At 38.6% G+C, this 24,697-nt stretch overlaps 2 protein-coding genes across 4 annotated transcripts in view; one reads left to right on the top strand and one right to left on the bottom strand.

The window, feature by feature from the left end:
• Positions 1-24,697, bottom strand: part of LOC124180771 — a 90,245-nt gene that overhangs the window by 57,201 nt on the left and 8,347 nt on the right. Inside the window, exons 1-3 of one of the 3 annotated variants that reach the window (XR_006870305.1) lie at positions 19,898-19,965; positions 13,067-13,131; positions 4,153-4,233 (exon numbers count right to left, since the gene is read on the bottom strand). Coding sequence is in view for 1 of the 3 variants with exons in the window: in XM_046566545.1 (XP_046422501.1) it covers positions 4,153-4,233; positions 4,909-4,973; positions 13,067-13,131 (211 nt within the window). In the remaining 2 variants the exon portion in view is untranslated. Of the gene's footprint in view, positions 1-4,152; positions 4,234-4,908; positions 4,974-13,066; positions 13,132-19,897; positions 19,966-24,697 lie in introns of those variants that run through there. The other 2 variants (XM_046566545.1, XR_006870304.1) reach the window with 2 other exon arrangements.
• Positions 316-11,208, top strand: LOC124180770. The gene is made up of 2 exons (XM_046566544.1): positions 316-3,144; positions 10,955-11,208. Exons 1-2 carry the CDS (start codon positions 2,511-2,513, stop codon positions 11,065-11,067), a joined length of 747 nt encoding a protein of 248 aa, XP_046422500.1. The 5' UTR covers positions 316-2,510; the 3' UTR covers positions 11,068-11,208.

The raw sequence follows: 24,697 nt of genomic DNA, 5'->3' as shown, positions 1-24,697 counted from the left end.
CTAGACGAGAAAATGTGCGGTTGAATTTTTGGCACAGAAAAACCCGGCTGATGGCGCCACCGACGGCCAAGAAATAAGAGAGACAGATAAATTGGGAGTTCGAGCAGGAGACAAAGAGAGAGGAGAGAGAGAGAGAGAGAGAGAGAGAAAGATAAAGAGAGATCGAGGGTGCGTGGTGAGAATTGGGGTGGAGAGGGCGGGACGGAGGCGCAATTGGCTCTCCCCTTCCCTGTGACACCCGGTTTGCCCCTCCCCGACGGGATCGGGAGAGTGTGGAGTTGCCGTGTGACGCTGAATCAAAAACTCTACGCGTTCAAACGGCGTTCCACAACCGCCTGGTTAAGATCGCGACGGAGGCGCGCGCGCAGTGTTTGAAATAAAAAAAGAAAAAAAAAAAAAGCAAACAAAGCTTCGAGAGAAAGAGAGAAATCGAAAGGAAGAAAGAAGGAGAGTTTTAGTTGAAAGTCCCGCGTTCGGTTGTCGTTCATTTCGTTGATTCTTGACCAGGAAACCAACCTCGGCTCGATTTTAATCCCAGATTTCACGATATAAGGAAAAAAAATTAAAATAACGCGATTTTCTCGTACACGCAAGAATTCCTGTACATCTATACATAGAACGCGATAACGCGCAGTGGTAGTGGAGTTCTGCCTTGCCACTGCTGCAACTGTCATTTTTGTTATTGGCGGGAAGTGTGATATGCACACGGGTGGTGTACGCATATCCATGCAGACTTATACGTATTGCCACATCGTGTGGCTTAAGTGAATACATGCAACACCCACGAGGAGATGTTCAATGATTACCTGTATACAGTGTCTGTTACACGTGTAGATTTGAGAAAAGAATTTTTTTTTTATTGCTGCTAAGATGATTTTCTTGTCTTAAAAAAGTGGAGGAGATTATTGAATGAAATCTCTTTTTTAAAATACTACTTAAAACACAAGCACCAAGGTGCCGATGATAACGGAGTAGTTTTGTTGTCGGAAGAACATTAATAACAGTAATGATAATCCAACCATTGATAATTACAACCTGAGTTTAACGTCGTGAAGTAAGAAAACACGAAAAGAATAAAGTCGAAGAAAAAAACGTCACACGCGTTGCAAAAAAAAAAAAAAAAAAAGCATAAAAATCTCATTCTGGCATATCTCGCCGTCCTTATTTCTCGACAACTTCCACGGATGCCCGTCTCTCCACCACAGTCCTCAAGTCGCTGGTTGGTTGTGTTGGTGTAGTTTAAGGTTTGTTGCGAGCTCCGCGCTCAGAAGTTCCTCAGGCCTCGCGCACCGACCGCAACGTTGCCAGATTTTCAATATTCTCCACAACCCGCGCTCTCTCTCGTCGTCGACAGCGTTGACTTGCTCGCTCGCTCGCTGCTTCCAGAGACACATAAAAACCCGCCTGTGTATATACGAGCACGCATACAGAAGCGGAAGTTAAACCGTGAGCTGGTCACTTAACTGCGCGGGCGCGTCAAGTCCTCGAGGTTCCTACCACGCGAGAAAGAGAAGCATCGAAGAGAGTTTGATCATCATCACCGTGGTCGACGTCGTTTCGTGAATCGGAATTTTCTTACGTGCCGAGATAAAGTGTAACAGAAGAGAAGTGCGCGATATATACCTAGGAATAATCGTCGGAGTACTGTTCAGTAATCTTTCCACAAATCGATCAAAAAGTGAAAGAAGTCGAGGAAGCCCGCGCATTTTTCTTTCTCGTCCATTCCAACTCGGTTCGCACTGTGTGCGTGTGTATATGCGTACGTGTGTACGGAGCTCGTTTGGAAACTTCGAGTGTAGTTGCGCATCGGTGTCAAGTGCGTACGTGTTTACGCGGGCCGTGTGATAAATAGTCCCGTGTGATTTCACGCTCGCATTCAAGTGGTGGAATTTGTGTTCAAAGTAGTGGAAAGTGGTGTTTCAAAAGCACAGAGTCTCGACTTTTGACCGTGCGGTTAGTACCGAATACCGATTCGATTCGGCGTGCGCCCCACAGCAACGCTATTCAGCGCCTGTGAAAATCCACACGAGAAACAGATATCCTTAAGTACGTGAGAGAAAGTATCCCGATACCGGCCTCCAAAGTATTCTAAACGTTCCCGTACAACATCGTCTACTATAATCGTTGCGAAAACGGTCTAAATCGGGGTTGAAACTCTTGGGAAATGGATATTTGAGTGAATAAGAAGAGGTCGGTGCAGCGATAAAAGAGGCGGACATTTTGAACGACGATAGTTCGTCCGTCTCTCTCCCACCTTCTGGCCGAGTCCGGCAATAGAGGAGGCGTGTAATAATCGTTGTGTGTCGTCGTAACTGCGCGCGCGGGGCGAGAATCGCGCCTGTGTGTCGGTGAGTCGCAAGTTCCTGTGTGTTTGCCTGTCGGTGCCCAGCGCGGCTAGGAATCGAGACGAGACTAGGCGGTGGACCGAGACGGGCGACTCGCGTGTGCTGACCAAGAGACTCGCGGAGCGCCGCGCCGCGGCGACAAGAGGCATCCAAGGGGCGAGAGATATGAGCGCGCGAGTTTTGAACCCGATGCTAATGACGGAAATGGGCCGGAGTTCGGCGGGCGGCTTGCAGCAGGGCCGCGGCCGCGTCGTGCCGACGAAGGCTGAGCTGGCTCCGATCCGACGGGACCTTTTCGGGCCCATCGATCACGCGGCAGCCCGCGCCCTTGCCGAGCGTGAATTACAGGCTCAATCACGACTGGACGCGGAGCGATGGGGCTTCGACTTCCAGTCCGGGGTGCCGCGGTCCTCGACGAGGTACACCTGGGAGGTCATCGCGCCGACGGAGGTCGTCCCCGAGCCCTACGCCCTCCGGGGCATGCCCTACTTGCGGAAACACGCTCCCAGCACACCCCGAAAACCGGCTAAGGTCAAGGCGGCCACTCTCGCCAACAGCGAGGCCAAGCCTTCCACCGTCACGACCACCCCCCTAATCGCGAGAAACGCCGAGATGACGCCGCCCCAGGAACACCGCGTTCCAGACATCGACGATCGGTCGGACGACGAAACCACTCCCGACGCCACTCGTCCTCACGATGAAGAACGCGAACTCGACGAGGTCAGGCTCAAACAGTCCCCCGACGATCCGACCACTCCCGTTCTGCCACACGCCGCGAGGAAACAGTCAACGATCACCGGTGAGCCCTTCTTTTTTTATTAAATACTGCACGATTCGTGACCGAAAACGATATCCTCCCCCTCATACTGCTCTTTTCGTTCTTCGGACATTTAGAACTCCTCGCAGAAACTGGTTGTGGCCAATGAACATTGCATTTCCTTCATCGTTCAAGAATGAGAAAGATGATATGCTTGAACGATACTCATCGTGATGATGTATGTAAATGAATGAAAAGAAGTTTTGGGGAAAAATCATATCAAATTTTTGCACTGAGACGACGAATCCAACGGTACATCAATCTAGTATAGCATATCTCAGACAGCACTAGAGCCAAAAAATTCGTCGAAAAAAAGCATATAATTATACGCATGTAGAGGTATTTGCATGAAGTTTTTCGGGGTCATATATTATGATCACTTTTTACTAAATTCTTTATGGTTGTAGAGAATATCAGGTTTGCATGTTTAGTTCGTGTTCGAAACAAGCAACGACTCGATCGTTTTTATCACATCGATCAGTAGTAGGTACATATGAGTGAATACCGATGATAGAGTAAAACTTCTTTTTAATACTTGAAGCAAAATTGTTTGTATCAAGTAATTGTACGAATAGTAACATTTTTCACCTATAAAATTCCAGTTATGGAATCTTTCGTCCGGTCTCTTCTTCTGCCCCCTTAATTTGTTCTTTCACTCTATCCTCTACAATTTTGTGTATAACATACCAAACGAAAGCCTATATGTACCTCTACTGTCCTGTGTCGTAAATTTTAATACCCGTGGATAAAAAAAATAATATAAAAACGACGTGCACGTGCCGTGCTTCATTCATACAAAAAGAAGTTCCTCCTCACTCTTGACAATCCTCTGTAACCTGCACGTGAATAACATGTATGTCATACACAATATATGCTGTACTACCTGAAAAACGTACTGAACCGAAAAATCCTTATGTACATATTTAAGAAGACAACTGTAGTAATGTGTTTTTTATACTCGTTTTATCCGGTTTAAAATAATTTACCTACCATTCTCCCGAATGCCTCGTGCAAAGATGATCATCGTCATCGCCGTGGTGACACAAAGTTTTTTGTCTGCGACGTAGTTTTCTGCAACACAAACGAACGAGAGTCTCAAATTAATACAAGGTTGAAGTTAGTAACTACTGTAACGGTATCAAAACTGAACGCTTAACGAAAAATCACTATTTCGCAGCTTGAGAGTGACTTGAAAGAAGTTCTCTTTGCAAAAATATCAGCTCCGTAATACCGTGTGAAAGTTGACTGAATTTTATTGATAGATGCAGTCCCAAAGTTGCGAAATAACAAGTTTTCCCAAAAATGCATCGTTACGTTCTAACGTTATAAATTCCAGCCTCTTAAACTAATATATAGCAATGACAATATGTATTTATAAATGCATCTGAGGGTTAAACACACATGCATAAACGAGAACGCGATTTGCGCATAAATTATCGTGTTATCTGCGACACTGCAATACGTATGTGTATATGACGATTTACGAGCACCTTCGGAATAACAACAGCAAGCAGCTACTGCACTGTCTGATCTTAACAATCGGCTAACAAAATTGGAACGACCTTGTCGTCGGCCGCTCAAATACACTCATATTTGTGTTTATATGATAATACCTATCATAAACTCAATTTTGCACACACACACACACACACACACACACACACCACACACACATTTTTGTACGTGCAGCACGTATACAGTAACAACACGATGATAACTATAATACGTGTTTCCGTAGGTACTGACCAACTCTCACTGTTGCTCCGTTGTCGTTGTCGCCATTTCGTATCGCATCGTCGTCATTGTTCGCTCTTTAAATTATTATTATTATTATTATATATACTGTTGCTAGATAGTTTTTACTTTAATACGCAATAATAATTAATTCATACCGGAAGTGAATTTTAAGTTATTATAGGTATGCAAACTAATCAAATCTTCAGCCAATCAATAAAGCAAGCTTGTGACCACTTCGAGTTGTATTACAATCAATCGAATTTCTGAAGAAAAAAAGTACTTCACTCCGATTCGATTAGCAATCTTTTGATCAAAACTTTAGAATACATTTTCATGTTTACTGTATATAATATGTGATGTAAACCAACGTTCATCATCTCATCGTTTCGTCAAATATCCTCCAATATTTACATTATGCATATACCCTTCTTTCATAAAGTAAAAAGTTTGAGCAACTCGTACCATCGGGTAAAATTCAATGGCCTGATATTATTTTTTTCGCACGTTTCCCGCGAGCGTTTCTCCGTTTCTTCTCACTATAGGTATACATAATTATTTTTTACATTTGAGTACTTTCATCTGGTTATTTCTTTCCGTCTGTGATGAGTTTAGTTTCTTTTCCCATCAAAATTTCTCTCCCTCATCCCCAACTTGTAATCGTAATATTGAAACGGTAAAACATCCCACCGTATGTACACAATGCTGCACCCATTATATTCATACCCGCGTACGTATACCTATGTATATTATATCTATACTCCGTTCCATCCCACACGTCGCAACTATTTCTGTCCTGTGACGCGTCGTTGTCGCGTGCGTTTGCCGCTGCTCTTCGCTTGCTGCGGTCTCTAGGATGATGCCGAATCGTGTTGTGCGCACGTTCCATGTGTGTACGTAAAACAGTGTTGTACCGATGCAAAATACACGAGGGAACAGGGAGTAAGAAAGAGAGAGGACAACTTCTGGCACACGAAATATTCGTTGTGTATACTCACTCGTACGTGTATAACGCTGATTTTGATTACGTGTTGTACCGTGCACTGTACACTCAATTGTACACATAGGTGCAAAGAAACGGTGATTGTAGATAACAGACACGAGATTTGCATGCATACACGCGGTTTTAACGATAAAAAGCAACGTATTTTGTTCCTGGCGTGTAAAAAATAAATAAATAATGGAGAAAAATAGAGTCCCCTGTTCTCTCTCAATCGTTGTTTACGTTTACATATGACGCTACTTGTACACAAACACCGCCTGCTATTCACATGATTTTTAATACTGCATACGTATGTAATCACACGAAACATTTTCACACCGAATTTATACTGATGAGCTTTCATCTTCATACATCTATTTTATTCCCTCGGCCCGCGTTATAAGATGATGATAATAATTATAATCACATGATTACGTATATTACCAACGTAATTTCCGAAACTTAAATTATACCTATCCGGTAAAAAATATTTGTTGGTCGTATCCCGACGAATTTAACGACAACGAAAGAGGGGGGGAGGGGTCACCAGCAACTTGTATTCGCAAAAGGGCGTACTTGCGGGAGGGGGATGCGAAAGGGCCTAATTCCGAATTATTTGGTGGCGAAACTTGAAGTAAAGAAATCAAACTTTTACGAAACAACAAACTTCCGAATGGTCGGAAAGCCGACGGCTCAATATTCCGAAAATTGCAAGTTAGGATAGAGAAATGTTCCGAAAAGTGCAATTACTCACAGAGGGTAGTTTATTCAACGAGCGGGTGTAAAGAATTGGAAAACCCGAAAATCAGAAGAATTACCAGAATTCCGAACGTAAAAATATCGAAAATCCAAAAGAAAGAAAAATCAAAGTGGTGAAATTTCTCCAAGCCAGAAATTCATAGAACTCAAAATATATGACCATTCGGAAGTTCGATGTTTCTTATTCTTAAATTTTCTCACTTTCGCACTTGCGGAGCTTTGACTTCTCGAAGTTATGCTCTTTCGGAATTTGGTGGTTTCGGAACTTTTCACATTCGGAATTTCAATCCCGATCCATTTTCACAGACGTACGACATTAATAATAAACAAATGCAAAAGAGAGCGACGATGCCGCGGGTGCAGACGGTTTATAAAGACAATAAACACGATGCTCGGTTAAATACGTCACGTTACACGTTACGTTGTGTGCAGGCCGTAAACTACAGCGTCAGTTTATAACAAGCCGTGAACAACGCGTCTCGGATTCGCTGGTTCGCCGTTCTCCCAGTGAGCGACCGTTCGAAATTCGAATTTTTCACTCGTGTAACGGTTTTCTCTCTTTGCTGCGTGTCCGAGGTATTTAACGGAGGTGGTGATGATGGTGTGTGCATGGGGCGAGGAGGAGGGCTAGAAAGCGGTCAGCTGTTACTTGCTTGCCGGTATCGCGTGTCGAATATGGAACTAGAGATCGGGGGGGTTAGCTCTGAACATTCTCTTATCCTGTACGCACGTGAATTCGTACACAGGTATACGGAAAAGTACGCACACCCTTTTACCGTCTGTAAACGAGACATGGTATTTTATACGTCGTATGAATTAATATTGAATCGAATACCGGCTATAACCAAATTTAAATGTACGGGACAACGGATATAAATATATGTGTACAATTTTTTTACTGGAACATGGTCGAAACGCTGAACCATTAGTTTACTGCCGTAAGTAAAAAGTCTTCCCGAAGTGGTGGGTTTTCATAGCTCAAGTCGAAAATGTGCGACAGTCTCACAGCGTGTATATGATTTTTCTCGTTCAACGTTTAAAGAAAAAGATACACTTATTCTCCAGTTTCTTCTCGTGGGTTTTTTCTCCGAAATAATCGTGCAGTGGATAGTTGAATAGTCTGCAAAAATGATGATGCCTGTTTTTACATTGGAGCAAAACCGGAATAATCCGTTCGGCGTACAATCATCATTCTTCCCGAATTGAAACAAGGTCGAAACTTGAAGAGATGGCGCGCATTCATTAATGGGCTCGTAAACGATACTGTGAAGTCGATTTTCAGAAAAGTTTTGGTCGTTGTATATATTTTTGTATAAAAGAATTTTTCTCACGAATGAACCGAGCGACTTATTTCAGGTCGAAGAACTACCATTCAACACCCCAAGTTCCACGATTTACAAAAAATAAAAAAAATAAAAAAAAAACCAAATAATTTATGTGAACGGTTGTAGTATAAACTTTAAAGTTTTCAATTATTTACGCGCGAAAGATCAGCTGTTGTGTTTTGTTTTACACGTGATGAAAGACATAGTGGTAAAATGAGAATAAAAGTGTCAAAATTCAATTTTGACATTGAATAACTTTTGGGCGAGTATAGCTTTATCATATAACGAATGAGACATTAGTTTTTTTGTCTACAAAGCTTTCAATTCTCAACAAACATATGATTTGAGTATTTCTGTATTTTCACCCGTTGGCGAGTTATAAAATTCAGAAGTAACGAACAAAATTTTTCTCGTGTTAAATGAATGCAGGGAAATGAAAAACTGGAAAGCGGAACCTTTAAATGTTCATGGCTCATACTTTAACGGAAAGACACGTTATTTCACAATACCGTAACTATTGAACGTGTGACTGGGAAAAAGAAAAAATAGTTGATTTTGTTGAATCACCGTAACATATGTATATATATATATATATATGTATAATATACGTAGGCTGCACGCACATATGTCGAGGGGGTAAATTTCTCTGCACGTGATTCACCCTCGCTTATACACACCACGCATCTGTGATTCGTCGGTATAATATATATGTAGAAGAGCTCGACCCTTTGTGTATTTCGAATGAACGTGTGTCTGAATGATGGGACGCACGCAGAGAGAATCGGACGCACTACTATAACCGTGCGACTGACACGCGACCGTTGAATGACGACTGCGATGCATTGAAGAAGAGGGGTGGCGATGAGTGAAGCTCACCCTCCTCGCGGGTTGGACAAATAAATTTCCCCCGCGACTTTGATAGTTGTAATAAGAATAATAGATAGGGTCAAAAATGAAAGGAAACATCTATAACCGTAAAATTATCAGAAATTAGACGAAATGTTAAAACTTACAGAGTGGAACAGCATATCGTGTAACGAGGAGGCAAACTCTGTGTTTTGTCGGGCCGAGCGTAAGTTTGCAATACGAGTCGTAAGTGAGCACGCGTCCGAGCCGAAGACGAATATTGCAAATAAGCGAGGCGAAAAGAGCGTTGCCTCCTTGTTGCACACGATTCTTCGTATAACGAGAGTATGTTACGCGTTTTTTCACAAAACACGAAATTGAGGCTAAGGTCGCGTGATGTTGGATTTGTTCGCGACGGCGCATGCGCGCAGTACAGAAAATACCACTTTTGACTCATAGGTGTTGAAAGTGGTCTTTTCATGGACCGTCGTAGAAACGGGTACTTTGTGCACGGAAAACATGAATAAAAAAACGCAAAAGACATGCTCGCGTTGTATAAAAGTTATTCTCGCAAGTTATTTACTCAATTTGCATAAAAAGCGTGATTATTATACCTATATCATTATACTTATTACGTACCGTTCCAATAAAAAATATCATTATAAATTTACGATCATAATGATATACTTGTACATAAAATGCATCGGCAGATTAGACTAATTAGCTCTGCACTTTGCAATGTTTTATCTCTTGTCTGCGTGTGCGTGTGTTTCATTTTCTCTCATATTGGTATTTTTTTATTTCTTTTATTTACGTACATTCGGTTTGATTTATTTTATTAATTTTTTTCTCTCTTCTTATCTTTCACTTTATCTCAAATTTATATTTTGCTACCCGAATTAAATTGAGTGTACAAAACATGTGTTTTCACTGTTTGACCGCGAGGTACAAACTCGCGGATTGCGATTACACGAAGAAAAAAATGTGCGATATAAACCTAATACATATATATGTAGATATACAAACATACGGACATACACACACATGTATTATAATGTTCGTGGGAGTCGCGTTTAGCCGTTAAATATATGAGATAATTACGTTTACGATAAGGTAGTTGAATAAGTATAATTAAGACGAATGGAAAAAAAAAACTAACAAAGAAAAAGGATAGAAAAAAAATCGACTCTGGCACTTCGACGTATAATTATGCTCATATATGTAATAATACATATCCATACTTGATACCGATTAAATACTCTCCATAATTCTCTCTTTTATGTTGTTACTTATCCATGTATACTCTCGATACGTTATTATAAGCGCGTTGGACCGATAAGATTACAATAAATAAACAAACACGTTCAAAAATAAAACACCACATACACGCATGATTAGTATTTTAGACATGTATGATATACAGCGTAATTAAGAGAGAAGATTATCCAGGGGCGAAAAAGAGGAAAGCTCACGTTTACCCTGCTACGCAGATTGTGAGTCATACGATACGATATACGTAATATATTGCGAGATGCCCTCTCTTTCGACATGTTACGGCGCGTTGATCTTGATTGCGGGCTTTCTTTTTTACCCTAAAATTCGTATATACATATTTTTTATACCGTGTGATAAGAAACCAATACGTTCGCAATTTGCAATTTCTTTACTCTTGTCGTTTTCACTGTCTGCCCATTTTAATTACACGGCCGGATTGCGATCCCTCCTTTTACCCGTGTCCTTGAAACGGGAGAGAAGTTCAAATGATAATTATCTATCTGATATAAGAATTAACATTACGTTGCACTGATCACGTATATTTTTCTAACATATGTATGTGTTTTAACATTACATTATATATATATATTACATTATATTTATATATATACACACACACACACACACACATATGTATATTACTTCGTATTCTTGTGTATAACGACGGATTTAGTAAACCATAATGTTAAAACACATACGTACATGTGTAAAAAAATACGCAAACCAGAATTAACGAAAAGCGAATAACCGGTTTCGATATAATTCATCTTTATACAATACGACGCATCGTTGATATGTATATGGAAAAAAAAAAAAACTAACCAAAAACAATTCGCTCGTTATTAATTATCATTTTCATTGTGTGTTTCAGACTTTATGAAGAGTCGCAAGCGTTCGTTGAAAGGCACGTCGTCGAAGAGCGGCAGCATCGTGATCGAACCACCGGAAAAAATATCCCGTAACGCGGGACAAATACGCAGCTAAGAGAGAAATGCAGTTACGCGCGTGTATATATACATATATATTATATACGATATATGTATGTGTGTATATATATATGTATGTATATATGTATATATATACATATGCAGCATTTAAATCCGATTATTATTCTTATAATATGTCTATAATAATAATGTTCTTTTTTTCTGCGGTCCTTTTCGTTTAAAAATTATTTTGATGATGATGATGATGATGATGGAAATATATATATGTGTATATATATATAATGAAATTATAATTGATAAGTATAAATTTACCAAAATACAATAAACGCAAAAGGCCATTATACGCATACCTCCGAGAACGATTCATTCGTTAAACATTAATTACAATTATACAAATATTATATTATTACGAGTCTCGTTCGTACAATTTTTGTTGTTAACAATATTTTTCGTATGGTATATTATACGTGTAGGTGAAATATGATGTAACATTAGTAACAAGTACTAGTTATAACTGTAGTGATGATAATTAATAGTAATAACGACAACAGCAACACGATAACGAGAATAATAATGATGACAATAATGACGGTAAAAACAATCGTAATAATCGGGAAAAAAATATCGAAGATTTTACCGCAACTGTATCTTTTTATTTATTTATTTAAAATTAGTTCCGTTGGTTTTTCATTTTCTTAAAAGCTTTGTAAAGTTATGCCACACCTATTTAATTAATGGTCGTTTTGTTTTTAAATCGACGCAAGCTGAATAATTAATCCAGAATTGAGAGATGGAGGATAAAACGAGTGACATAAATAAATTTATTGCGGTTAATCGATGCGTTGATCATTATTACCGTCATTGTTATTATTATTATTACTTTTACTATTGTTCTTGTCGTTGTTGCCGTTACTGTCAGTATAAATTTTCTTCTTCCGTTTAACGTCGTCGTTTTGCTTTCCATTTTTTTTTTTCAAATTTTTTTTTTCACGCTACTACATGTAGTAGGTTATGTTTTTTTTTTTTCTTGGATGGAATTGCGAAACAAATATACATGTAAAAGAAATAACAATAAATAATAAAAACAACAATAATATGACTAGGGTATAGGCAAATATTATTGGCAATTTGTGTAATTGCCAAGAAAAGAAAGATGGGAAAAATGAAAACGAAAAAAAAAAAAAAAATAGTAAAGATAAAAATAATGATCTAGTGATAAAATTTATATAATGTAATATATTAATCGTTTGTTTGTTATACTCCAATGCCACTCATGTATATTTATACACACGTACTCACAGAAATACGTAAAGTGGAAAATAGAGAAGAAGAGGAAGAAGAAAAATATCGGTGGCAAAAATTTCTCAAATTCGTTGTGTAATTTTTTTTTCTTTGTTTGGTTAGTTGATAATTAACAAAGAGATTATTTCAGAGAAGTCAGAGTCGAACGATGCAGAAAATTTATTAACGACACGGTAAATTGAAATTCGATTTTGAGACGGGATCGACGTGAAACCGAAATATCTCGATCTGTTCTCAAACATCGTTACCACGAAACGAAAGTTAACTTATTTAACTGAAGTACAGAAAACTAGAGGAACGAAATTTTAACGAGAGTAAAAATTTTACAGATCAGAACATATCTCGAATTTGTGTGTGATTTGAATGTTATTTTATAAATACCGAAATGTGAGGAGAATTTTTTATTCAAATTTTGATATTCACAGAGAAATTATTGTAGTTTCTGTTCGAATCGTTCAAAGTGTAACGAGAGTAGTTTTTCAGTCTTTTAACTGGTGCAAAATAAAAACAGATGAACACAATGCCCAACTGTTGAGTTGTGTGATGACAGATATATACACGAGTAAAATGGTTATTCTATGAAAATTCAAAAGAAAATTTATAAAATTGTGTCACATATCGTAAACCAAGATTTTTGCTAACTCTCTCTCTTCTTCTTCTTCTTCTTCGGTTCCCCATATTCTTCTCTAATTCAAATAATACAATTGTAAGTATGTGAATTATACAATACATACCCCGAAAGTTTCAACGAGTTGTGAATTTCCACTCTCCTCATCCTTCCTTCCTTCTTCAAAAAAATCTAAAAACACACGTAAATACAATGAATATATTACACGAATTAGAATCATTTCAAGTTCTGAAAATACACGAGAAACATGGAAAAACGAAGACCAGAACTTCGAATCCTTTACCCAAACAACATAATGATATGTTCAACACACACAAGACACAAGCATCCAAGAGAGAAGTGTAATAAAACGAGAGAACTTTCTTTCTCTTGCTAGAATAAAGTAAAAGAAATTATTTTTTTTCTCTATCCCTCGTGAAATCGATTCGTATATACCTACAAATGTTTCCTCCCGACCTATAAAGACTTCGATTAACAGAGTTGGTCAGGGAAAATTTGAGTAAACTGAAAAAGTTTTACAAGTGAAACGAAGTTGTTCAAAATTCAGCAAAAAAAATCCCCTAAATAAAAATAAGCAAAATGCATAAACTTATAATAATTATTATTATATATTGATGTAACCCTGTGATGTATTAGTATGATCTCAGTAAACATAACTAATTAGCGCGTACTTTTTAATTATGTGGTAAAATGTAATATTATGTTATAGATTTTATCGTGTCTATATTTATACATGTGTGTATAATGATTATTACTACTATTATCATTACTATTGTTATTATTAATAATAATAATAATAATGAAAGCACTATAAGATCGTACTGCAAGAAGAGATGACGCTGTGCGACGATTGTTGTTATTATCATTATTATCGTTTTCATCGTTACTGGTTTTATAACACAGATAGCGAAAGAAAAGATTTACGAATAACAGATTCAGAATATCCATATTTATATACGCATAAGTTGAAAAATAAGGTGGGTCTTTTTTTTTTTTTACATCAAATATTACAGACACATGAAGCATCGGTAATAACAATAATAATGATGATGAATATAATAACAATCTCGTAAGAAAACGAAAAAAGATAAAGTAAAGAAAAATCTATTAATTCGCAAGTAATGAATTTATTTTGCGTCAAGAAGCGAGCAAGACAGAAAACAAGACGGACAGAAGAGAAAGAAGAGGTGAACATTTTTCTTTCTTTTCCTCCTCGATACAGTATTTAATACACACGCCCGCATGCACGCGCACACACATGTATGTCGTTATTGTTGCTGTTGTGATTATTATTGTTGACTAATTCAAACACAAGTTGATTATCATCATCATCATCATCATCATTGTCACTGTCATAATTGTACACAGATTAAAAAGTACACGCTATGTGTATTATGGTGAATATACCATACACATTATACATAATGAAGATAAATTCGAGTAACATAATTATAATAATAATTACAACAGTAGATATATATATATATATATATATATGCGCGTGTATGTGCGGTATGTACGTATGTATATGTATACTAGAGTGTTTAAAAAAAAACCGACTATTTTTTTTTCCGAAGAACACTGAAAAATCTTAAATCACTTAAATACACAATATTATTGATTTTAAAATTAAAAATATAGACTTCCAATGAAATGTTAATTAATAAATTTCATTAATCAACGATATGAGTCAGTTTTGTAGCATTTATAAATTAATAACATCATTATTTCAGACGGTTCGATGTTTGAGGCCTGATACTCCGAAACGACTTACCTTACGCGAATCTTTATTCGGATCTTTTTTGTAGAGTGTAAAATTTCCTACAAGAATATGTTTTTTTTATATCTTCACACTGATTCGTCTTCTAGCAATAAAATTCTAAATTTTAAAAAAATTTTTTCCCATGTTATTTAAATGGGAAATAGAAAATTGAGAATCGCCACCTCTAAATATCAATATTAAGAGCTCATATTTTACCGAGGTCATTTTTGAGGGACGCTCGGAAGATTTTTCAATGTTCTTCGAAAAAAAAGAAAATAGACGGTTTTTTTGAAACATACTAATGTATACTCGAGCATTACACCTATCATGTACATATCACATAGTATATACATGTACCTACAATGATGAAAATTACAAATTGAAAAAGATTTAAAGGAGAAAGTAACGGTAGTAATAGCAGTAGTAGTAGTAATGGTAGTAATAATAATAACAATAATAGTAACAACAACATCAATAATAATAAGAATAATCAATAACGATAACATTACTATTATTGAGAGAAGAAGAAGAGGAATAAGATAAAACAAAAAAAATAAAGAAAGAAATCACTAACCTATACATACCCAAAATACAGTGCTATTGTTTATTTAAAAAAAAAAAAAAAAAAAAATCGTGAAATCTATTTCGATGAATTTTTTTCACCTCCTCCTTCTCCCTGAACTCTTGAGAATTCTCAATATATCGATCGATTCTTCGCCTTCTTATTCTTCCGTATTAAATCTCCTAATTTTATTCGCACGCGATCTAGATCGACCGATGAATTCGTATCACCGAGTATAAAAATGACAACGACCGCGCAAAAAAACACGCCGTTTAAGCAATAAAATCGAATCTCGTGATAGGTCATTCACGCAGGCGTATAATCCAATGATGGATCTGAAGTTTATACGCTTCCAACATTGATGATCTATTTTCGATCCATCTCATGGCGGCCCAAGCCGATACTCTTGTTGTTGTACGCTGGCGGTGATAAAAATACACTTCACCCCTGAATCTTGCGTTAAAAGATTTTAACGGAGTGATAAAGGAATTGAGGATATTTGATTTGGAATGTGCCATTTCTTTCTCTTCTCATCCTCCCATCATCGAAACGCGAATATAAACTGTCACAATAATCGTACACAAACTGATATCACGATTACAATTCGCGTTCGAAATTCGGCTAGGTAACGCACAAGGAAAATAGAGGAAACAAAGTCAAATCTCTGGCAAATCAATTTTCAACGTTATTCGCACGTTCTCCTATTTTTTCTTTGTTTTTTCCTTGTTCTCGAAACGAGCGCAGGTGCGTGGGATAATTTCTCACATCCAATTCCATCGTACCTATTATATGCATTACGCAAAAACTGGTCGTGGAATGAGGCAAGCTGCGGGCAAAATCTCCGATGTTAACGGTCTAAAAGCCTGGCCTTGTTTTCGCCTTGAAGTGAATCGCGACTTCCGGTGCCTGAAAACGTCGTGAATATTGTTGTAATATAACCGAGTTCTCAAAGAATACGAAGAACTATGCGTGGCAAACGTCGTCGCAATATATTATCGAACGACGAAGCGAACGTTTATCGGAAGAAAGACTATTTGACTCGTTCTCAAATTTCACGCGTTTTTCTTCAACGACCATTTTTCCATCTGCAATATCTATGCTCTCGCGTTTTTCGTTGTCCCATTGAATTCAATCCGCTGCACCTCTCAGTTACATAATACAACAACGATAACCCTTTAAACGGAAATGCCGAGAAGCCTGTTGCGACGATTCTCGAGACCAACAGCCAGCAATTATACGATTAAACATTGTAGAGAGAATGGGTAAAATAACGAAGCTTTGATATTTTCCCTCAATTTTAATCTACGTTTCATCTACCTAGTTTTTCCTCCACGAGAGAAACTGAGATTAGTTTATCAATCTTGTTCCTCGGTTTGCAAACTGACGCATAGTTTTCAACTTGACGAATGAAAATCTATGACGTATCGCGTACAGCGGCTGACACCGGTGTGATATCGGTATCACCGTATGTTTCATTATCGTATAACTATCACTATTTTGAGAGTAAACCGCGCGTTTGAACGCGTATTTTCGTATATAGAGGTTGGCGAACAGCGCCGGCGGGTTCCGCCGTTATTAAACCGCTATAACCGACGCAGCAAGCGAACAGCAAAAGCGGCAATCAACAACAACGGCGGCTTTCACTTCGGAACAAGTTTATTACTAACTGAATTCATATCCGTGATACAGCTGTTGGAGGAGAGCTCGTACACCAACATAACATAAGTATAGGATTACGAGAACGATGAAAGATTTCCGATCATTGATCTACGCTGAAATCATTCACGCGGTGTGTTTGTTTTCGGTGAAACGCAACACATCCTCGACGTAGAAATGGTAAAACGTATCCGACGATTTGGGGCAGGACGTTAAGGTGATTCGAAAAGGATCGAACGACACTCGCCGTGCTGTTTTGCTCGATAGATAATAAAAGGCGCCACCGCCAGAAGCAACGATCATCGTTTGGCCGAGTGGGTTTTCTTCTCCTCTGATCGCACCGTATCACCCTGCTGCACGACCCGCGTTTACCGACCGACGAAGAACGAGGAATCTGATTTCTGCCGTCGGGTTTGTTCACCGCGATGGATGCAGGTCGTGTTGGAAAGTCGAAACTGTACTCCAACATGCGCCAATTCACTCGTACGTTCGCATAGCCTCCGAACGGCAAACGGTAAGTGCCGATCGCCTCGTCTATCGCGTTAGGAAAAATATTCCCCAGAAATATTTCGCTGAGAAATTGGCCCGCATGTCTTTCGAATCGGGGTCGAGACGTAATTCGTTTCGATTCGAAACACTCTCAGTTATGTAATAAATAACCAAAAGTGAATAAAACTGAAGACTGTAAGATGATAATTCGGACTCACATCACGATTCCGCGGTGTGTATCATGACATGACACGAATACAAGCAAAACATGGATCGTATACGTATGGTCGATGGTGTGTTATATGATGAAGAAGCGTTCGCGCTTTTTTTAATCCTAAACGCGTTTCCGCTTGAGTTATGGCGTGTCCGCAAAACGGTACTCCGTATTTTTGCTTGCTTCTGCCCGTTTATTCTATATGTGTACGTGTGCATTGTGCACGTACCTAGAAACAGACACTTGCGCGTGTGGGTAAAAGATAATAACAAACCGAGAGAAGAAGAAGGAGCGACCGCGCTTGTGAACCACTACCTTCTTCTTCTTCTTCCTCTTCTTTTACTTCGACACACCGCAACAGCCACGGTAACGGGTTTTCTTCCTCCTTCTGAGGTCGGTGTTCCGACGGCTCGTGACTTGCTAGCTTCCGGTCTACGATTGTACTGTTATCGCTGCATCACGACGCAAGACTTCAAAGTCTTTTTTCCGTCTCTCTTTATCAACTCATCCGATAAAACGTTAACCAGCAGACATTGAAATACGGCAGAAAACAATTGCCTATGGGTTTTCGATCGGCATCGCGAACTCAACAATCCGATCGGAATGTAATTTCAATTCACCTATAGCGACGAGATTGAAGTTGATCCATCACGCACGGTGATGGTGTGAAACCGCACAGGCATAAAATATAATCGAATCGTCGAAGAAAACCGATTCCAACATCGAATCTTCGTCGTCATCACCACTGTCATCATCGTCGAATTATAGAGCGTATATACTAGCTGCTGATAGAGAATGGTGAAAAGAGAAAAAAAAGTCATGGACGGTCCAATCATCGGAGATTTTGCGGATGCTGTGTGTAAGCGTTTCGCGTAAAGTACATCTACACTGATTGGAACAGCGGACAAAGAACGAAATTGCGTTATACAGAGACGCGCAGGAACACGAGATGCTTTGTTTGTCAACAAATCACCGATCACCCGGATTCAATGTCACTCCGACTTGATCCACATGGCGATGACGGTTCGGTCGAACCTGTTACGTTACGACCCAAGGGGGGCGAAAGAAAGATAGATGAAAAGCAAAAAGGAGGAGCAGAGCGATTGAAAACGGTAGTCACGGCCCGAAAGATGTGCAGCAGAAGCAGTGCCCGAGGTTTTAATGAGGCATCGGAGGTGATCGAGTAACTGTTAGAGCATCGGAGGCCGACGGGTCGTGAATACAAATTGGAGCCGAGCCTTGCGATTTCCTCTCGTCCCTCTCCTTTCGTCGTTCTTTACAACCAAAACAAACGCACACACCGCACGCTTTCAATTCCCCTTTATTTAGGTATTACAGATCATATTTTCCTTTCATCCGCGAGTGCAACACAACTTTGATCCACGCTGCATAATCACACAAGATGCATGGAAGAAAAAAGCAAGCACAAAACTTTTCCTACGACTTGGAGGGTGTGTCGTACTTGAAATTCTTGGCCTGGCACTGATATTGTTACGCAGTGAAACAGAGCGGTAGCTAGTAAAGAAAAAGTAGCCGGTGGCGCATCAGGAGAGGAAGTGCAGCAGGAGCTGAACGAGTACCGGATGGGTATAATGTGTAACCAGTACCGCATTCACGAATGGCAAGGCGAGGCGCGACGGTCGCAGCACAGTGCAAAAGCGAGTGCATCGTACGGTCTGCTGTTGTTTACGATACGCCTCGGGTTCAAAGTCCGGTCATTGCAACGGCCCTCGCGTTGGGCGACACAACCTCCGGCTCCACCTCCGACACTCTCTTCATTTTTTACCAGCGGAAATATAGCCAGTCGCAATGATCATCACGACGATAAACGATGACGATACAACAATATTGATCGTGGTGGCGATATTTCTCAGTACAAAGAAAGTAAGAAGCTATGGTATTTCAATATTATCTCACGTTGTTTTCGGACATTTTCCCCCACCCCCAACATCGCGCAGTTTTTTACCCCCCTCCCAAAGTGATGCGATTCACTTATATAATTGAAAATTTGTTAATAATGTCACGGACAATGTTAATTCTTCGATCAAAAAACAAACAAATATGCATACTACGAGTGTAAACCCCCCCCCCATTGGAATGATTTCTAATGATAATTCACAATGGACGATCGATATTCTAAGAAAATAGTATGTGCAGCGATGTTCATTAATGCTTTGGGCTTCCGGCTAACTTGTTTTAACTTGTTTAACGACCCTGGAAGAATAGAGTATGAAGATCCGTATGAATTTCTTACGCAAGCACGGAATCACCGGAGATCGAGAAGAGATGCCGATGCTGACTGGCTGGCTACGGCGACGACGACTGTCGATTGGTGGTGATTTCCATTGGCAAAAATCATGCGAATGCGCGGACCTAGCCTAACCGGGTTTTAGTTGAGTCGGATTAGACTCGGCGTACAGTCCGCGTACACATACATCCGTACACGTGGAGGTATGTATATATATGCATATACAGGGTGGACCGAAAAAGAAAAAAACGGATCGAATTAAAACGTGAATAAGAACCGAACGCGTCAACCGATTTGCAGAAACTGTTTTTTGCTCGAAACTAGATGAACAAATCTTTCGTTTCGCGTTTGAAAAACCGTAACATCTTCACTCGTTGCTCAGATACACGCCGTTGAATATTGGGTTTTCAAAAAGTTGCTGGAAGGATGAAAAAAATTAATATTACATAATGGTCAACTTAATTTTTATCCTAAATTGTGATTCGATGTTTCATCCTGGCATTTTAACAATTCTCGTTTGTCTCTTTCCACGTGACGCAAAACGTTTCTCCTTATATCAGGGTCAAAACGCACGCTTTGTGATTGAAATTCTGGACGTTAACGACATTATGAAGAGACATCACTGTCAAAAAAGTCAGCTGTAAATGATGCCGAGAACTTAACCAAAATTAATTTAGCTAACTGTTAAGCAGAGTTCAATGTCGATCCGATCAGGAACGACTAACCAGGCAGATAAATCCAACATTTTCGAGATTTTTTGAGACGGCGTTAAGGCTGACTTTTTTAATATTCGCAAATTACCTAGAGCATGAAAATTGCAGTCGCGAAGAATAATTATTCACCGATCCGTGGAAGTTGAAGTCGCATATCCTGTTCTTATCCTAGCGAAGGAGAGTTTTATTATTCGAAAATTTCAAATAATAAAAAATAACAAGAAAAGAGGATAAAACTCATTGTTAATTGAGTTGAACCAAAATAAATCAGTTTTCAAATCATAATTTAACATGGCAATTAGGTTGAACATTCTTTAATATTGATTTTTTTTTGTCCACACAGCGACTTTTTTAGAACCTGTTATTCCGTAGCATGTATACATCTCAGAAAGAAATAAAGATTTTCCAGACTTTCAAGCACGAAACGAAATGTTCGTTCTTCTAATTCAGCGCAGAATTTTTTTTTTAATCAGTAGACGCGTTCGGATTTTATTCACGTTTTAATTTAGACCCGTTTTTTTTTTTTTTTGGCCCACCCTGTACACCTGCGTACATGCATATAGGTCACGGTGACGGGCCGGACGATAGCCCAAGATATTTTAGTTTAACCGAGAACCACAGAGATATACATTCATACACGTATCTATAGGTATAAGTATGTCATATAATCGCGTCATACGCGGTTTGGATCCGAGGGTCTTGTGGTGCAGTTAAAGCACACACGCAGTGTGTGTGTAACATGTATAATATTTGATAGAAATCTCTTTTTCTCTCTCGTTCCGACAATGAGATCACCGCACGTGATGTATTTTGTACATGGGATACACATGTCTCTGTAACGTATTATGTGCATGTTGTAAGAGGAACGATAAGATATTGCAATAATACGTATTTTATTTATAACGTATCATTATGCTGCGGGTTATTTTATTCAGCATTTTTCTTCTCTCGTTTCTCCTTTTTGCAGAACAAAAAAGGAGTTTCTTCGTTATTTCTTCGTTGTATATTTACATGGTTTCTTTTATCACGTTTTGGCAAGCAACATGTGACGGAGCCACTCTCTGCGGATCGTACGGTAACTTTGCCATTTACACACAACTATTATACATACACATATGTATGTACAGTTATAAATTATTGGATTCGTGTAGCAATAAATTTTGCTATCTATATATGTATGTATATAATTCACACTGTCTCGGACGGTGTTTTGCAGTATTTTCTTCGATTCCTCACTACAAAGAATGAGATGCTTTTCGATCAACACTCTGCATGACTATCAAGTTTCACAGTAATGATAAATTCGTAAATTTTTTCGTCAAATTGTGGTAATAAGAAAATTACAATCTCCTCTTTTCCGTAATATTTATCGCGAAATTCGTAACTTCCGAGAAATTTGAAAATGGACCTGGTCGAAACCTAACGCAGTCTCTGTCGAACTGACCTAACCCAACGTAACCGAGTATAAAAGTTGCCTGACTTGGCCGAGTCGCGGTAGTCGGTAAAAGGTGAATACGCGGTTAGGATGCGTATATGTGTAATATATTCCAATACAGAATTGAAAACGGCAGAAGGATTCCACCAACTCGCAGGAACTGAAGAATAACCCAGGCAAGGATCATATATCATAGAGTGTATGATGCTACGCATTGCACACTTCCACGTTGCTGCATAGACTGTGTAATACATATATATATTATATAAATATTAGAGTGTTTCAAAAAAACCGAATTTTTTTTTTTTTTTTTTCGAAGAACATTGAAAAATTTTCCGAGCGTCCCTCAAAAATGACCTCGGTAAAATATGAGCTCTTAATATTGATATTTAGCGGTGGCGATTCTCAATTTTCTATTTCCCATTTAAATAACATGGGAAAAATTTTTTAAAAAATTTAGAATTTTATTGCTAGAAGACGAATCAGTGTGAAGATATAAAAAAAACATATTCTTGTAGGAAATTTTACGCTCTACAAAAAAGATCTGAATAAAGATTTGCGTAAGGTAAGTCGTTTCGGAGTATCAGGCCTCAAACATCGAACCGTTTGAAATAATGATGTTGTTAATTTATAAATGCTACAAAACTGACTCATATCGTTGATTAATGAAATTTATTAATTAACATTTCATTGGAAGTCTATATTTTTAATTTTAAAATCAATAATATTGTGTATTTAAGTGATATGTTATATGTTTATAACATATGTGTATACATATGTATACGTCTATATCTTCCCAACGAGAGTTGCCCAGCAGAATAGTAAGCACCTATGGCCGAAGAAGAAGAAGAAGAAGAAGAAGAAGAAGAAGAAGAAGAAGAAGAGAATGGGAAGAGGCGCAGTTGTACTACTTGGCTGTACAAGGGTCAAAGTCCGGTCATCGGTCGAGTAAAGTCAAGTCCAGTCCAGTCCAGTCAAGTCAAGTCAAGTCGAGTCGAGTTTGAAAGGTAGAAATCTTTCCACTCTTTGTCTTTCTCTTCCTCTGTCCCTAACTTTGGAGCACCGAGTTAGCGCCTCGCACACTTCACGTCCACAACACTGCAACGGTGTACTGAATGAATTCGAAAGTATTCACCTACACGCTATCTTGCCCAATTTGAGGGGTTGCCCTGGTGGATTTCGATGTTGACGTATATGCCCCGAATATCGAAGCTTAGGGGGACTTGGCTGATCTAAAATCATACCTATTTTTTGGAATTTTTATTAAAGAAAATAAAACCACTTAGAGCAATATCAGTTTGAGGGTATTATTATTTACAGTTTCAAGAACATGCTAGAATTTTTTTATTAAAATTAATAACGAAATGGCGGTATAGCGCATATAAGTAGCGAACGACTATGTTTTCAATCTGGTGGCGTAGAGTCCTCGGTCAATTTTTATCCGACCGACTTGAAATTTCGACACAATCTGTAAAACTTGTTCATCGATTCAAACTGGTGGCTAGATTTGTGTGTTCAGTCGCATCATTTTTTTTATAAAAATTTTTTCAACAATTTTCCCTTCGAAAAATGAAATTTTTTCATCATAATCGGATATATTTGAAATTTTTTTTTTAACAATGGGCTAAGAGCCCAAGCTCGAAAAAATGTCTTCATTTTATTATTAAATTCAATGAAAAAATTCTAATATCTCCTTGGAACTATAAATATTAAAGTTCTAAAACTCAAATTGCTCCAAGTGTTTTCACTTTCTTAAATAAAAAAAACTCCTAAAAATCGGGATGATTTCAGACATTCTAAGCTGTAATCCCCCCCCCGCCGCCTTAGCAACCCCATTCTATACTCAATTCTGAACAAACACATTTTCATTTGACGCAGAAATAAAGAAATGGCAGGGATTCTACGAAATTGCAATAATAAATTAGTAGAATTCATGCCATTTCTTTATTTTCACGTCAAATGAAAATGTATTGGAATGTATTTGTTCAGAATTGCGTATAGAATGGAACTGTTGATCTCTTTTTCACGTTTGAGATACGTGGACTTGTATATATTCAGATATATACGACAACGTCGAAATCGACCAGAGCATCCCCCTAGTAGATATAATGAAACTGGGAGAATTATCGTGTGCATACGGTATAGTATGGAGAAGATGAAACCCGGTTTATCCACAGCTTATAAGCCTATCAGAAGAAGAGAAGGGCGCGTATTATACCTACGTGTGTAATGTACAACATTGAGCCGGAACTCGGGCAAAAAGAAAGCGTCGCGTACGTACGAGGAGGAAAAACTTGGTGACTGAGTGCCGTCTCAGTGCAGCAGCAGCAGCAGCAGCAACGTCATCTCACAAAGAAGAGGGAGATGAAAGGAGAAACAGCCGGGTTACGTTTAAGGTAACTTTTCGCGTGATTTTTCGCAACGGTGACTTCTTCCTACGGCCTCCTCCTTTTCTCATCCATTCTTTATTTTCGTGTCTTCTTTCGTCACAAAAATGGCAAAGAAGAGATGTCAACAATCGAGAGAAGGATCAGAGGAAAAAAAAAATAATTATAATAGCTCATACAGGCCAGAGAACATGTACAACATACCATGAGAATATGGGTACATTATACCGTACGCATTGCTGAACGAAGAAAAAATGAAAAAGGAATGAAA

The sequence above is a fragment of the Neodiprion fabricii genome, chromosome 4 (genome assembly GCF_021155785.1).
Source record: "Neodiprion fabricii isolate iyNeoFabr1 chromosome 4, iyNeoFabr1.1, whole genome shotgun sequence".
Classification (NCBI taxonomy): domain Eukaryota; kingdom Metazoa; phylum Arthropoda; class Insecta; order Hymenoptera; family Diprionidae; genus Neodiprion; species Neodiprion fabricii.
The sequence above is the reverse complement of the archived record's forward strand: the minus strand, read 5'-3'. Positions and strand labels throughout refer to the sequence as shown.